The sequence below is a fragment of the Aaosphaeria arxii genome (genome assembly GCF_010015735.1).
Source record: "Aaosphaeria arxii CBS 175.79 unplaced genomic scaffold BU24scaffold_10, whole genome shotgun sequence".
Classification (NCBI taxonomy): domain Eukaryota; kingdom Fungi; phylum Ascomycota; class Dothideomycetes; order Pleosporales; genus Aaosphaeria; species Aaosphaeria arxii.
In genome coordinates, this window is record NW_022983483.1 from 191972 (window position 1) to 206914 (window position 14943).

The following is a 14943-nucleotide window of genomic DNA, read 5'->3' on the forward strand; positions in this document are numbered from 1 at the left end:
GATGAGAACAAGCAAAAGGACTCACAAACAGTCATGGTAGCTAAGTCATTAATTGCAAGACTCACTAATTACACAGTACCAAAACTGTCACTCGTCGCGCACGGAACACTGGATGTACAGTCACAAATGGTCCAAACATCCGTCTGTAACCCACACCTCGAATCAGAATAACAAGAGAAAATCGTCATCACTTCGAAAACGAAAACTTGCACAAGAGTCAGAAGTGTCATGTTTCAATGTATCCGTGCTGTGCAGGACATGGACTGAGTTTGGCTAAACAAACGATTCACGCCGAGTCACACTTCCTAATCACTCATATTTCACAACTGCACGGGTACCGATATATACGAAGGTTGGAAAGCACATAATGATATTTGCCATCTAATCTTCTCCATTCTGCAAGTGGCTTGGAAGCAGAGTAACATGTAAACAGGCCAGCGAGAGACATTCCAGTGAAGCCACCTGGAAGAAGTGAGATGTGCCCGTAACTAAGAAATTGAAATATGTTCGCCTTGAAAAATCCCCCGAGACTGATCCTGGATCTCCCCACCGATTGAGGAGCCCTGCAAAACTTCCTTGCAAATAAAGGAAAGCTTTTCCCGCAGGTCCATAAAAGGGGGCAGCTCGTTCGATGCTTCTAAGGGGGCTGTTAGCGTGTAATGGCAACTTGATCGAAGAGAAAATTTCGCACCTTATTCCTGCACCTTCCTCTTCTCAGGGCATTTGATACCTCGGATGCAGTTTTGACAATGTATTTGATGCACAGCTTCATCCAGATATGGTTTCTGTGGTGCGGGAGTGTCCCTTAATAGTGACACTCCGCGGTTCACCTTCTCTTTCAACTTAGTTGCCATCGATTCCGCCTGTTGAGTAGATTCACCTTGACTACGGTAGAAATCTACGACCTCTGAGTAGTCAACTGCGCTCGCGACTTTGCCAAGCTTATCAGCATCCTTCTTGCAGGTAGCGTGCATGGATACCGCTTTACCTAAGGCTTCCGTTCTTGTTTCTAGTTCAGAGGAAAGGAGTCTCGCGACTTTTCTCCGAGCAGCCGCCATTTCCGTATTCTTCTTAATGCAGTCACATGCAAGCTTGTAGGTGGAGCTGTACGGATTTTTACGGTCGTTTATGCTGTACTTCTTGTTGTTGTACCAGATAGACAAGTTTACAATAGTGCTCTCCTTTTGGTCTTCTTTGGAGCTCTTCTCCACGACCTTCTCGACAGTCTGCGAGTATTCGGCCATTTTATTGTGTAGATGCTCTGAGGGATGGTGTTTTGAAAGAACTGAAGTGATTTCTGCTGTGTTTTGAGTTATGATTAAAGTACTTGCATGCTGATGGAATCAGAATATATACTCATCAGGTATCTGTGTGCATGCATTTGATACTACAGTGAGCAAATGAGTTATTTACAGTTCCATTTTCTGAACCAGCTATGTAGAAACATTATACAAACGGAACTCAAGTCACCCTGTTCATATGTGCACTATTCTGGAATATTTAGATTAGCAAATATGGGTGCCGTACTAATGAACTCGAATCATGAACATTCATTTATCAAAATTTCTATTCCAATCATAGCCATCTATACAATGCAGCCTGTTCTCGAAGTTCAGGCCACTGTTGCAGAATGGGCTATTTAGACAATGCGAGACAATGCCGACAACCTGACAATAGCCGACCTACTTCTAATGATACCTGAACATTTCCTTCTACCTGTTCAGCATTTTTTGAACAATCTTTTCTTTCATGACCATCCTAGAAGTGGGTATAAGAAGCATCCGAAAATTGATCATCGAAACAACGCACAACCTTATCTTATATTCTAGCAGCTCTGTTTCTGACGTCTCATATTTCTTTGGAACCTCATATCTGCAAATAATGGAGACCCGCAAGATGCAGCAAGGCGAGGATCTAGATACGCTAGAGAGCTTGCAAAACCTCTTCGAGATGTACTGGAATCAAGAAAATTGAGAGGCTGCAGGAAAGGTAAAGGTGCAAATGCTGGAGATTTACAAGAAGTGGTGGGGCATAGAGCATTATTTTTCGCAGAGCACCATATTCAACCTAGCTTTCATATACCGGTTACTAGACGATAGTCCTTCAGAAGAGCTTAAGGTGCAAATAATGGAGGCTTGCGAGGTGAAGGCTTGCGAGATGAAACCCGGTGAAAACCTTTTCGACATACTGATAGCTAAAACAAACAAACCTGTCACAAGCTACGAGTAACTTCCCTGCCACAAGCTACGAGAACTTCCCTGCCACAAGCTGGAGGTACGGGAACTTCATGAATGCTCTGCGCCGGCTCAGGGATCATTTACGTGCTTGAGGCACAGATCACCCAATGCTTGATCTTGTCCTCGGCTGCTTAAAAGATTGGGAAAAGTAGTGAGGGAATCGCATGTTCAAGCCTTAACAGTAGGCACTCATGCGAATATTGTCCCTCCTATCCATCCTTATCTCGCACTCGTACTTGCTTCTGAACAGCATGTGCACAACTGCGATACCTAGATATTTCCTTCTACCTGTCTAGCATTTTGTGCACAATCTTTTCTTTCATAGCCGTATATAGTCAGTCCGATCTGCAATTGAGTTCTTGAAATAGAAAGTTTCTCTTCGTAAAACTCACGTGTGTAATGTTTGGAAAGATCGGGGAATATTGAAAAGGAAAGCATATAACGTTTCTTCCAGAGATCGACCTCCACACATAGTGGGGGCTTCTGGGGATCGCCGGCCGAATGTGGAAATGAAATATACTAAGAATAGGTTGGAGATGCGCGCAACGCATACGATCCTTGAAGGACGAGCCTTTACGCGAAGCTTCAACCATTTAGCTATCCGAATTTCAGCCCACTGAAGGATTGCAGATATTGAGCTGTGAGTTCACCTCAACTGTATTCCTAATTGGTGTTTCGGGCTTGGGGTCGAGCAGCTTTTTTGACTGTTGCACGAGCCTTGCGAACAGCAGCGAAATAACTTAAAAAGCTCAGCCTGATGCCATTTTGCAGACAAAGACAATGAAAGTCAAGATCCGATATTTCATAATGAATTTCAGCCTTGCGAAACTAAATTTCGTGTACCTCTCTTTTTTTGTGTTTGTTCGACTCGCATCGTGCACATGTTTTCTTCCTAATGGCACAGCAAAGGAAGACGAAGCCACCCGAGCATGTTCCAACGACCCAGCCAGCCCGCTTTCAAAGATATGCTGCCAAACAGGATGGGACAACGCACCAGGAAACGATACCAAGTTTGGACCTACTGCAGATGAATGTCTTCCGAGCGGTGTTTGCCGCAACCGTGGATTCTCTAGCAAACCCGGCGAGGAATATCCTCCGTGGGATCACTTTTATCGAGTCACTTGCACGAATCAGGATTGGGATGAAGGTGGATGTCTGGACGTGTGCAGTTCAGGGGTGAGTTCACAACGTTCCTTCATCTATACACTGTAGGAAGTGCTTGCTAATAACAGTGGCAGTTTAATGCCGACCAAGTAGTTCAGCTCACGCCGTGTGACGATACTGCGACCTCTGAGAAATGGTGCTGTGGCGATACGAAGGACTGCTGCGCGGCAGGTTTCGAATACAAGGCCGTTTATATTCCCCAGAAGCTGGGGAGTCTGAATAAAATTAATCAGACATTACCTACCGGCAAGAGCAATGCAGATGACCTTCTACATGACGCTAGGATTGGGTTTGGTGTCGGGATCGTGGCAGCTTCTTGCGTCTTCTTCGCTCTAGGATACATTCTAGCGCGGTATCGATGCCAACGAAAGCTCCGCGACATGAGCAAGCAAATCACACCGGGTGAGCTCAGTGGTGAGAACACAGCGACGCAAGAGAGTGAATGGAAGGGAGGAGTGGTCAATGAACTTGACAGTGATGGACAGGCCCACGAGCTGCCGGACTCTGAACAACATCATCGGCGAAGTATGGTAGACCAGGGCACTTAAGAAGAGTGAGCCATCTTCTTGTCCTATTCTCGGGTTTGTTCATTGAGGTACTTGTGCTGTGGAGGAAATGGAGTATGCGAGCAGACTCCATAGGGTACACTTGAGGCTGAATAATTTGTTGCTGTTTAGCATTTGCAGGATGACGTTTAGTGGTGTGCAGAATAATAGTAATGAACGTGTGTAGCTTGAATAGTTTTCTGTTGAGTCAACTCCAGTCTTCGATGGATCGCCACGTACTTGAGAGACTTCCTTCATGACCACCCATTACCTACATAAGGCCTTGGAAGACTGGCGATAAACGTCGACGTATTGATAACTCATATTTTCCCTCCGGTAGTAGTGTTCCGATAAACCGTATGCCATTACTCGCATCATATACTCGATGGCAGAAAAATGATCTTTTGTTTTTGTTTTTTCTCCAGTTGCTCGACGATATTCCTTTACCCTTTATTCTTCAAGCCAAATCAAATCACCAACTATTAATGCCTTCCTTCTGAACGATCTTCTTTCCGATGTCCTCTTGTACAACTTCTCTCGTACCCAAGCGGTGGTAGCAATACGGAGGTGTCTGTTGGAGGATTGAAGAGGTTCGTCGTGGCTGTTCGAGGAGACGTGCTGACAAGCGCGATATTGATTGCGCCAAAGGACTGCATGGTCAGATTTAACTTGTGAGTGAGCCTCTGAGATGCCCACACGTGAGTATATAGGTCTTATCTTCCGTTCTTGGATGATGGTGGCGTAGTGCGTTGAGTGCATCTTGAAGGTCGAGAGTCCTGAGACTGGACGACTACGTTCGAGATGGCAGTGCTATTCCTTACAACATGGGATTTAACTGTTCATAACATAGTCAGATGGCATGCTGAGTGCAAGTCTCATCTCGAAAGTGTGTGGTTCTAGAACGGCGAAAGGGGTAACCGATCGTTTGTCGCGAGGAAGACGGATCGACGACAACACTGTCGTAATGAACTGAAACGCTCTTTCCACCAATCCTAGATAGTCATGAGGTCGCTCATTCATCTTGAAATGCCACATGTAATGGCATGTTCGTTTCCTCCCATCCCGATCCAGTCCCAAGTTAACGTGAAGTCTAATGCTCGACCCGAAAGCCATCCCACACCGTCGTGTATCATCCGCCGTACGAGTGTCCTAGAGTATAATTGGCCGTAGATGATGGTAACCATGATCGAACTTTCTCCTGATCCGAGTTGACGCGATGATGCTGTCTTTCCCCGACCGACCTTCGATGCCCCTGGATCCCCTCAGTGCAACACCACCTCTTCAACCCCCTATCCCACACCAAGTCACCCCAAAGCAACCCACCAGCACCACGCCCTCCAAGAAAGACCAAGTCGAAGAAAACCACAAGGAAGACACAAGACCAGCCAACAGCCTAGCAAGACGACAAGGCCATCTTTATACACACCCACGCCGACCGACCGCCGCAACCATCCCTCAGGCCAACCGACCAAATATAGCAGCCCAACCCTCGCAACCCACCCACTCACATCACTCCTCCCAACACCGGAGAATAACGACACACACACGCTTGTGCTCACTCCTTCCCGCGGTCCCTAGCATCCCGAGCATCCCGAACCCTCTGTCGGATTGCGCAACACAGACGGCAACACCACCCCTGCTCAGCCTTGCGGTGGGACGTAGGTTTGTACGCACGTCGAAGGGGAGAGACAGAGACTGGGGTTCGCTCGTCGTTTGGGTACGAGATAACGAAAGGTATGTTGAGAGGGTCATGCGCATGAGGGAGTTGAGTGGTATAGGGGAACACAAAACGAGGCTGAGCATGGGCGAGCCAGCTGGCCGGCCATACAGACACGACGGACAGGGTAGATATGTTGGTGGATGTGTTTCATGCATATGGTTGTCACTGTAGAGACGCGTAGAACTCGCGAGAGGGGTTTGGGAAGCAGGAAGGACTTGGTTTAATGTTTGGTGTGAGATTTCTTGCTTATTTGAGGTATTGTGTAATCATACGATGAAAGGTATATGGAAGTTTTATGTAGAGGGAAAAGAATAGACGATCAAGATGAAGCAAGATGATATACGAATGCTGATGGACTGAAAGGTTAGGCGGATCGCCACAAAGAGACATGCCAAAGCCATTGGGATCTTAAAGTGTTGGCACTGGTAATCCACTTTGGTTCGAGGTGGAAATTATGATTGACTTCTACCGACAGGAATTCCCTTGAGACGGTTGATAGACGCGAGCTCAAGTAGAAGCGGTAAGGAAGAAGGATGAATTGCATTGTAGACGCGCGTTATAGAGACAGTAAGCTCCTGCCGATGATTGTCACTTACAACGGGAAGTGAGTGCGTGGGATGCCAGAGAAGAATTCCCCGATCCTGGTTCAAGTCGTAACACGATGATTGCGTACGAGAACCCAAGTCGCGCAATCCTTACTTGGGCATACATTGTAATGCATAGTCGTTCAGGCCAATGATAAATGACTTGCATGTCTGGTTAGGGCGCCTGAAATGTACGAGCGATTCTCATTCCTAAACTACGTGCGAATTTGTAACTAGTTCACAGCAGCTAGACGTATAGCACGATGTTCAGCATATCGTAGTCTGGAAAGAAGTGTATGTATGGATGTATGGATGTATGTCTACCGCGCTGTAATCCTCCCCTCGCGCGATCACCCACACTTGTACGCCCGGGGCGATTATATAGAAGTGATGCGGGTGCGGGAGAGATGATCATTCTCCACATCGTACATTCGGCACTTCGTCCTTTCTTTTTCAAAACCGTTAGCTTATGTTGTACCATGACCCGGTTGTAGGCGAGGCAATGCACCTGCGGGCCGCGATGATGCACGTGGGATTCTATAAAGCCTAATATCTCTCACTGAGTACTGATATGCGAAAAAGTGCATATTGCTTCTACGTGAGCTCAGTCGAGGGGAAAGTGAAGAGTCCGATTGCCACGACCCATACATGGAGTGAATGGCCAAGAGTAGGATATCCTTTCGTTCTTTTGAGCGGGGAGAGGCACCCACAGAAAGCGTGTTTGATGCTGTGACACGTATATGGACATGCACTATTTAGGCATCCCACTCAAGAGCGGAGGCGATAGTTTCAGTGAGTGTTGGTGGCTGCCAGATCTGGATCTTCATTGTATAATTGAATATAATCGACCACTCCAACCGATTTCCTAGTGGTCTAGAGTGGGGAAAATCGTCTCCAACATATTTCACAGAGAGACATTTTCCCCAAGTCTAGATTGAAATTCTGAACCACTGCGTAGATGATGTTGACAATGTTTAGTCGTGTTTCAGTCAGAGACATAAGCCCGCCACCCGCCACCCGTCGCCTTCTCCCCGTCTAAAAGGAGGGTAAGACATAATCATGTGATACGGACAAAGCTAGTTTCTTAGGCGCGAGAAAAATCTCGAACCTTAGCTGTGGATGTATACTGCAGGGGCAAGATGTGTTTGAAACTCCGTCGTAGAGTGAAATCAAGCAGCATAGAGGGTCAATGAATTTAGTTGCATGTCTATAGGTGTTGGTTGTAAGGATGGCTTTGGCATGGCACGGACAATTTTGGAAACGTTTTTTACGCCCCACGCTATGCGCAAAATGGTACAGCCAGTGGGCAGATTTGGGTGGAAAGTATCACAGAGGCCGTACAGTCTGCTGAAGCGCTTGCTGGCTTGCTCTGCTTACGATACTCATCGGCTGCTGCGGAACGGGGAGTATTGAGAAAACTGACAAATGATAAATAGCGATTAGGGAGAAAGAAAGGGGTGATGGTGCGGAGAATTCGAGAAGAGTGACGGCGGCGGTGTTGATGAGGTGAGACGGCTCCTGGAGTCGTCAGTGTACCCGACGGGAGGGTGAAGACCGGATAGGGCATGCACGACGTGGAGTGAGATGGAGATAGGAGCAGTGGCCAGGGTGGAGAGAACAAGCGAGTGCGATTTGATTCTGACAACACCTCAGAAGACAAGGATTTCCCAGCAGGGAGCCAGAGGCAAGAAGGGTGAATGAGAGCAGATCTTAGGTGAGCTGGGCATAGAGGGTGTGCAGCGACACATTTCCGTTCTAGTTTTGTATTGTCTGTTGCGCGCATGGTTCTCGTGCGAGTGAGCGCTTAGAGAAGAGACATCTTATTGGATATCCAGATGCCGCTGGAGACAGATTACATAAAGTCGGAGTATGGAAAGATGGAAAAATGTGGTGGAGGCTCAGATACCATCAATGTCATACAACGATGCGTCATTGTTGTAGAATGGTCGTTCGATGGTGATGTTGTGTACTATATTTGTGCTTTTGAGGCTGTGAGAAGTGTACATACAATACATACTTAGTTTCCTAAGTTAAGAGTAGGTGTATACGGTTGAGGCAAAGACGTCATCAGGTGTTACGGGTAGTGCAACATTTGGCTCGACGAGCGAGAAACGGCATTGTACAATAATACCTTGTCACTTGTGGATACCTTGATTGAGGGTCAGCCTCGCGGAGGGGACAACTGTATTCAACGGGTTGGAAACAGATTGCACCACAATTTGCCTAGCTGCGCGGGCCACTTAAAATGCAGGTATGATGTAGAATTATAATGCGGACAAAGTGTCGCTTGATAACCCCAACTGCTGCGTGCAATATGGACTGGGCCAGGTCGCAAATCGAGCCAGAGTTAGAAGACTATGTGATGCGATGATGGGACGGGAGACAAGCACGTCGAGCGCAAGGCAGACAGCGGTCTTTTGGTAGGAGAGTCAGGTTCAGGACGGAAGGGTGGATACTTGTGGAGACAGACCCTCCTCGCGATGAAGGGACAACAGGACGCAGAAACACGGTAGTGCACAGTGCACACCATACACACGTCCAGCGGGACAACGGGACAACGAGACGCGGATAGGTTGTGGGCGTAGTGAGCGAGCCAGCACCATCTGTGATAGGAAGGCTATGCGACAGGGTGGGACGGGGGAGTGCGATCAGCCTCATCGTCTTTGATCGCGGGGTGGAAGGGGGCAGGGTCAGCGCCGTGCATGCATATGCCATGTGATGGCAGAGATGGGTGAGGGGTCCGTGAGGATGAGGGCGAGGGTGAAGGAATACTGTGTAATGACTGGGAGGGGAAGAAGATGGACATGACAAGGTCCGGATGAGGAGGTTGAGAGATTTGGGGAGATGGAGGTTGGATTTAAAATAGACACACGGGAGGGAAAGGGGTTTAGCGCGCCTTGGTAAGGTGAATTGCTCAACCCTTAGCCCTTTCGAGACAACGCTCACTCAATTGGTGGAGTCATGTCATTAAGTTATTATCGCCAATGGTTAAGTTCGTTGGTTAGTAGATACATATATGATGATTTTGATAGTTCATATATGCTGGCAACAAGAATAATGATTCAAATTATGAACAGCCAATGTAACGGTACGTTGTCTCTCTCTGCGCGCTTCCTTTCTCGCATTTGTTCGTATATAACCAACGTCCCAACATCGTTAGACTTGATACCGGGGAAGATATTTCGGTGTTGTGTTGGATGATCCCCGGCACACTCACTGAGGCTGTAACTGTCTGCCACCGGCGCGTACAGAATACACTATGTTTTACCTACTGCGACTACTGTCAAGGCTGCATGTCCGTGGATGCACACGCGCACTAACCGACACAAAGATAATGTTTGCATCTACTCCGTATACTGATCACCTTTGTTCAATCGGGATCTTTCTTTAGAACTTACCATCATCAAGAAGTCTGCGCGCGTACACCAAAAGCAATTATCACGAAGCGACGGCCCGATTCCTCACGACTGCCACTTCGTCTATCGACTCCGCATCGGCGTGCGCGACAGTTGAGGGGTTGCGATGCGCCAGTTCGACTAAGCGATAGGGCTTATTTCTTGCGTCTTCAGTCGTGGTACTCTGTACTGAATCATGGCATGGATCGGCATGCGCGTGCTACTATTGAAGTTTTCTGCACTCAACGGATTCATAGCATAACGATCAGCACTGCTTTATTTGTTTTGCGGGATGAGGAAGATTGCATAATTCGCTTGCCGTTATGCTATGAATCAATCATAGATTTTCCTTCTCGCCTAGTGATAATCAAGGATCAGGCCAGGACAGCAATCCACAAACCGCAGGATGGCCGAAGTTGTTGATATTGCGAGAATTATATCCGTCAAGGTCAATGCCGTTATCGGAAAATCCATTATTGCTTGCAAAATGACTGAGGGAAACTAAATGGTTCAGTGCGACTTGTTCAAACAGACCACACTACGGAGGAGTTCGAAACTCTTAGGAGCTTTTGTCGTGCATAGGAATCCTACCACTCGGATCTAACCGATGATTGGAGACGAGTCAGCTTTTCCGGGTGCTGCCCCACTCATCATGCGATTGAGCTGTGGAAACTCGCTTTACGCTGTCGCTGTAGGGCAGCGCTGGGGAGAACAGCCTCGTAATTGTGTCCCCGCCGCTACCATCGCAAACGAGCGCACATCTTACGATCATGAATACACCTGCTTCGCAAGAGCGCGACGTGGGCCATAGTTGCATTTCAAAGCCAACATGGGAATCGTGACCGAAGGATTCGAACTAGAGTGACAAGGAACAAGTGGATGTAACCGACTGCACGGTGGGCAGCCGGGCTCGAGTCAAGGAAATCTTCAACGTCCAGAACCGTGACTATCTTGCTCGCGACACTTTGTATTGCACTTTGATTCGCATTCGGATTCATCGACGAATTGCCGCCGCTGCCGTGTATCGGACGAATTCACAGGCCGATGCAAGAATTCTTCCAGGTCGTCTAGGCATGGCATGAAACCACTCACGCAGTGGTCGTTGGTTCCATTCCCAATTTCCAACTCGCTCGAGCAGATCCGTTTCGATGATAGGGCTGGAAAGCTGGATTGGCCATGTCTCAGCGCACAGTCGTTGGCCTACCACTAGGTCTTCTGGCGGGAGGTATATCAATTAAATATCGGCTTTCATCAGGCCTGCCATCTCATGGCTGGAACGCGGGAAATATTGCGATGTCGGGACTTGAGGCCTCGCCGCGCTCCAGCAGCAGCGGACTTTGCGTAACATGTCTAGGATTTGATGCTTTCCAGCCACTCATATGGTTTGGCCACCATTCAATAATTTCTGTCTCGGTGACTGTCATGCATGAAGCTCCACGTGCGAGCGTGCAGAAGGATCTTGAGCATGCTTCGAATTGATTGTACAGGTTCGAGTCGATACGTCTGTCTCCGTCTCACCTCGCACCTCGCACCTCAAGGTTCAATAATGTTGTTGAGTGAGCTCATCTCTACTGTGTAGATCCACCCACCGAGTGCACCTGCAGTCCAGCACTGTCTTGGGGGTGTCGGTCGCCATTCCCCTTTTGCATGCGATAACTAACAGGATGACGTCGGGAAGATTTCACAATTTCATCGTCGCTTGCATCGCGATTCGATTTTGAGTTCTCACGGTGTCAGCTTCTCGAAAATTGAAGTACATGGAGTCGATGCAAGCCAAAATTCCCAATAATCGTAACCCCCATGGCCTGCCAAGGTGTCAGGCAGTTTCTTAGACCGATTCCAAGTTCCGACGAACACCAGAGCCTGCCCAAAAGCGCAACGATGCAGTCTGACGCTTACACACAACTGGCAAATGCCCAGGGTTCCACCAGAACTAACAGCCAGATTGAGCAGACACAGGCGCACGTGTTTGCACCCTGGGACGGCAGAGAGTGCAACCTTGAAGAATGGAGTAGGGGCAGCAACGACTACCAAGGTACTGTAGGTACGTAGAAAGTCGTGCCAGCGACGACTTGCTCTGCTTTGTTTTGCTGCGACATGAGCCGTTAAGCGCTGGACCGTTGATCCTGTGCGTTTCTGGATTACCGGGCGATGCGATTTGTCAAGCTAGCATGACCAAGACGGAAAATTCATGCTGCCCCTACAATTCACACTCCGCGAGACCACACTTTCGGTTGCGGGAGAACAGAGGGATATCCAAACCCATGCCCATCGACAACCCGACCGCTTGGGCGACCACGTCTTGACGACTCCTGGGAGAGATGGCGAGCGCCCACAACGTGGTGGAAGGTAATTACGGGCAGCCCGTTGCACGCAGTCGGTAACCGACCTTCCTCACATGAATGCTCAAATCTGACCATCAATCTCGAGACGGTCATCCTAGCTCAACACCATGTGCAGCGATTCTGCGGTTCTTCCGTCGCTTTCTGATGCTCCCTTGACTGCATTTGGAGGTGGGAGATGAGGGTAATGGGGGGGAAATCTGCAGAACAGTATTGGCGCTCGAGCCTCGCAAACCGGTCAGGACGGATCCCTTGTCCTTTCTGACGTGCGACCTGCAGTAGTCACTGCACCCTCATTATTATTATTTTTCCTTTGCACGAGCATCTGAGCACTAATCGCTGATAAGTTTTCAACAAGGAAGGTTGATTATCGGCTTTGAAGTCCTGATATTTCGTAACGCAGCAAGCCTATGCCGCTGGTTTGACACCGTTGGATGTCCGCCGCGGAGTGAATGCACCCTAGCAGACACGGCGCTTTTGCCAGAGAAGCTTGATTGACGTGTTCATCAAGCCTTGCTCGAGCGAGCAGTTGTCTAGATTTAGGCGTCCCACACGGGCAGCATCGCGGTCAGCGCGACTGCCCGGCCCATGTGGAGATTTGTTCCTTGGCCTTGCGGAGAGACACTTCACCGTGCTGACACGCACAATGATGCTTAAAGCCCGCTGGATATTTCCCATACGAACGAATGAGCAGCCGCGAAGGCAGTTTCAACATGGTAGGGCTCTCGAATTTCCTACACAATGAAATCCATATTGGATGGATTGTGTAGTCGGACGGTCGACGGGTAGACGGTTGACTGTGCGCTGCCGTTAAGGTTGTCGTTCGAGGCCATACTCTTGCGCTCACCAATGTCCAGTAGTGCACGGGTATTGTCTGGGAATCCCCGTCGGCCTGGGGCAGGAATTTACTTTGAAAGGACTTTCGTTACTAGTGGGCTCTGGGTGCCAGTCTGAAGACAAACACACAAAACACACAGCAATAATCAAACCCATTCCATCATCCACCCCCTCCCCCGTTCATGGAGCCAACCAGCATTATACAAGGGCCCCGCCAATGGCTCTTCCAACAAGTATTGCTCCTGAGTCCTGGACTGGATCACCGGGCCCACAAGCACCAGATTGCATTCCCAGATTGTCTCTCCCTGTTGCACTGGTCGGTCGGGCATTATCGCGACGTGTGTCTGCAGGGGTGAATGGTCGAATGCCCTTTTGGTTTGTTGAAGATTATCGAGGGTCGTCGAGGATGGTCGAACGAACCCTTCGCATGCCCCTTGCAAGTAACATGTGCGGTGCAGTGTGCACACTTCTCAAGACAGACTTTGCGAATTGCAGTAGACTGCCCAGACAGAGATGGGGCCAGCGATGACCGCATCGGTGACAGCATCGAGCATGCCAGGTCCATTACACACACACACGCACACAGACACAGTTCCGACAGCATTTGGGGTGTCAAGCATATCGTGGGGCTTTCAACGATGGGTGTCGTGATCGCAATCCTTCAGCGGTAAGCGGCAGGCTTGGGCGGACTGGGAATAGAGGATTGTCCTCTCAAGGGGACATGGGATTGGTGAAGATTCGGTAGTGGGCTGCTCATGTGGATGGCAAGGTGTGCTAGACTGTAGTACAGCAGTACAGTAAGTGGGTGCAGCGGTGCAGGAAGGCTGAGTGGCTATTCCTACCACTGCCCTCCCACTCAAGGCTTAAGCCCGCTGCCATATTCTCCCCCTGGCCATTCACATCTCTCGCTATTTCGAGTGTGTCCTTCTAAAAGCAACCCGTAGCAACCACAACAACCATCTCGTCCTAGTTCAACCAGGTACCCTCACCCCATGCATCCAAGCCACGCCCACCTTAGTAACAAGACTACCGCTAGGCGCTGCGGTACGCTCGAGGAATGGTTTGATGCGGGAACGGTCCGTCCGCTCTATGGTTTTTTGGCGGTCCAGTTGTCCACTCACGACCCTGAATCTTTCTGACGCCTCCATCCAGCGCCCTCAGAAGGTGTGCACCAGCTTTCTCACGGCTCACTCCCTCACAGGGGTATCACAGGGCTACGATCCTAAATCACCCCAAATTTGGAGCGCGGATGCTTTCTCGGCCACTGCGCCCAGATGCTGGAACCGTTCGGTTCCACCCTGTATTGTATCCCCCCCCCCCCTCTACTGTAGCCATGCCCGTAGGCTCAAGCGTCAAGCATGCGAGTTTGCACTCGATCGTCGACTATGTACCGTTACCATTACCATGATTATTCCCACTAACTAGCCCTCTACCGCCGTAAGAGATGGAGTGTGTGTGAGCGTAGACACACTTGGGAGCCGCCGCCGCGCCATCCAACTGGCTCTGCCCCTGATCCCATCCCATCCCATCTCATCCATCATCCCATCATCCATGTAACTCGTGCACCCTCAAGGGCAGGGCGAGTCGGACCTGCAGCTGCTGCATCTCATTCTACGTCTACCTTTTCTCTTTCCACCATCTTCCCCCTTCTCTAACACGAATCTCATCTTTTGCTCTGTTCTTGGCTCAGACACAGCCCGCAGAAAGATATTTACAGTCTGCCAGTCCACCACGAACATCGCTTGCAGGCGCAGCACCTTTGCATCTATCGTCAGAATCCTGATTTGGAACGGTATTGCTTCCCCAATCTGGATTCTCTACCATCTTTGTCAACTCTCCCCTGTCCTTCTCTTTACTATTTTCTTGAGGCGTCTTCCTCCCGAATCCGCCTTTCTTCTTCAAACACATAATACTCTCCGCATCTATCCAAGACATGACCGTTGACCCATAGCCGTCTGCTGTACTACCGGATCTGGACCGTTCGCCGCTACCATACATCTTTTTCTTGAACCCCAACCTGTCCGAGTCTAGTTCTCCACTTTGCGGCTCTTGGAGGATCCGTCCCGCCCCCTCAAGATCTTTGGATATATACTCCTCCCTTCGCCGCCCTTCGTCAGCT

General features: G+C 49.2%; 3 protein-coding genes across 3 annotated transcripts; 1 reads left to right on the forward strand and 2 right to left on the reverse strand.

Annotated features, from left to right (window-relative positions):
• Positions 1–692: 692 nt before the first annotated feature.
• On the reverse strand, positions 693–1244 carry BU24DRAFT_466551 (uncharacterized protein; the record flags this gene model as incomplete). Its single annotated transcript, XM_033532374.1, has 1 exon — positions 693–1244. The coding sequence occupies one exon, from the start codon at positions 1242–1244 to the stop codon at positions 693–695; it is 552 nt and encodes a 183-aa protein (XP_033379113.1).
• Positions 1245–3018: 1774 nt separating this feature from the next.
• Positions 3019–4106, forward strand: BU24DRAFT_454348 (uncharacterized protein). The gene is made up of 2 exons (XM_033531308.1): positions 3019–3413; positions 3476–4106. Exons 1-2 carry the CDS (start codon positions 3045–3047, stop codon positions 3947–3949), a joined length of 843 nt encoding a protein of 280 aa, XP_033379114.1. The 5' UTR covers positions 3019–3044; the 3' UTR covers positions 3950–4106.
• Positions 4107–8228: 4122 nt separating this feature from the next.
• Positions 8229–9061, reverse strand: BU24DRAFT_426981 (uncharacterized protein). Its single transcript, XM_033529110.1, has one exon. The coding sequence runs from the start codon at positions 8963–8965 to the stop codon at positions 8606–8608; it is 360 nt and encodes a 119-aa protein (XP_033379115.1). The 5' UTR covers positions 8966–9061; the 3' UTR covers positions 8229–8605.
• Between the last annotated feature and the right edge of the window lie 5882 nt (positions 9062–14943).

Bases quoted from the DNA above. Each gene is read 5' to 3' on its own strand.
- BU24DRAFT_454348 (XM_033531308.1), top strand. From the start codon at position 3,045: ATGAATTTCAGCCTTGCGAAACTAAATTTCGTGTACCTCTCTTTTTTT. The intron at 3,414-3,475 runs GTGAGTTCACAA...TAACAGTGGCAG, and splicing joins TGGACGTGTGCAGTTCAGGG to TTTAATGCCGACCAAGTAGT.
- BU24DRAFT_426981 (XM_033529110.1), bottom strand. From the start codon at position 8,965: ATGGCATATGCATGCACGGCGCTGACCCTGCCCCCTTCCACCCCGCGA.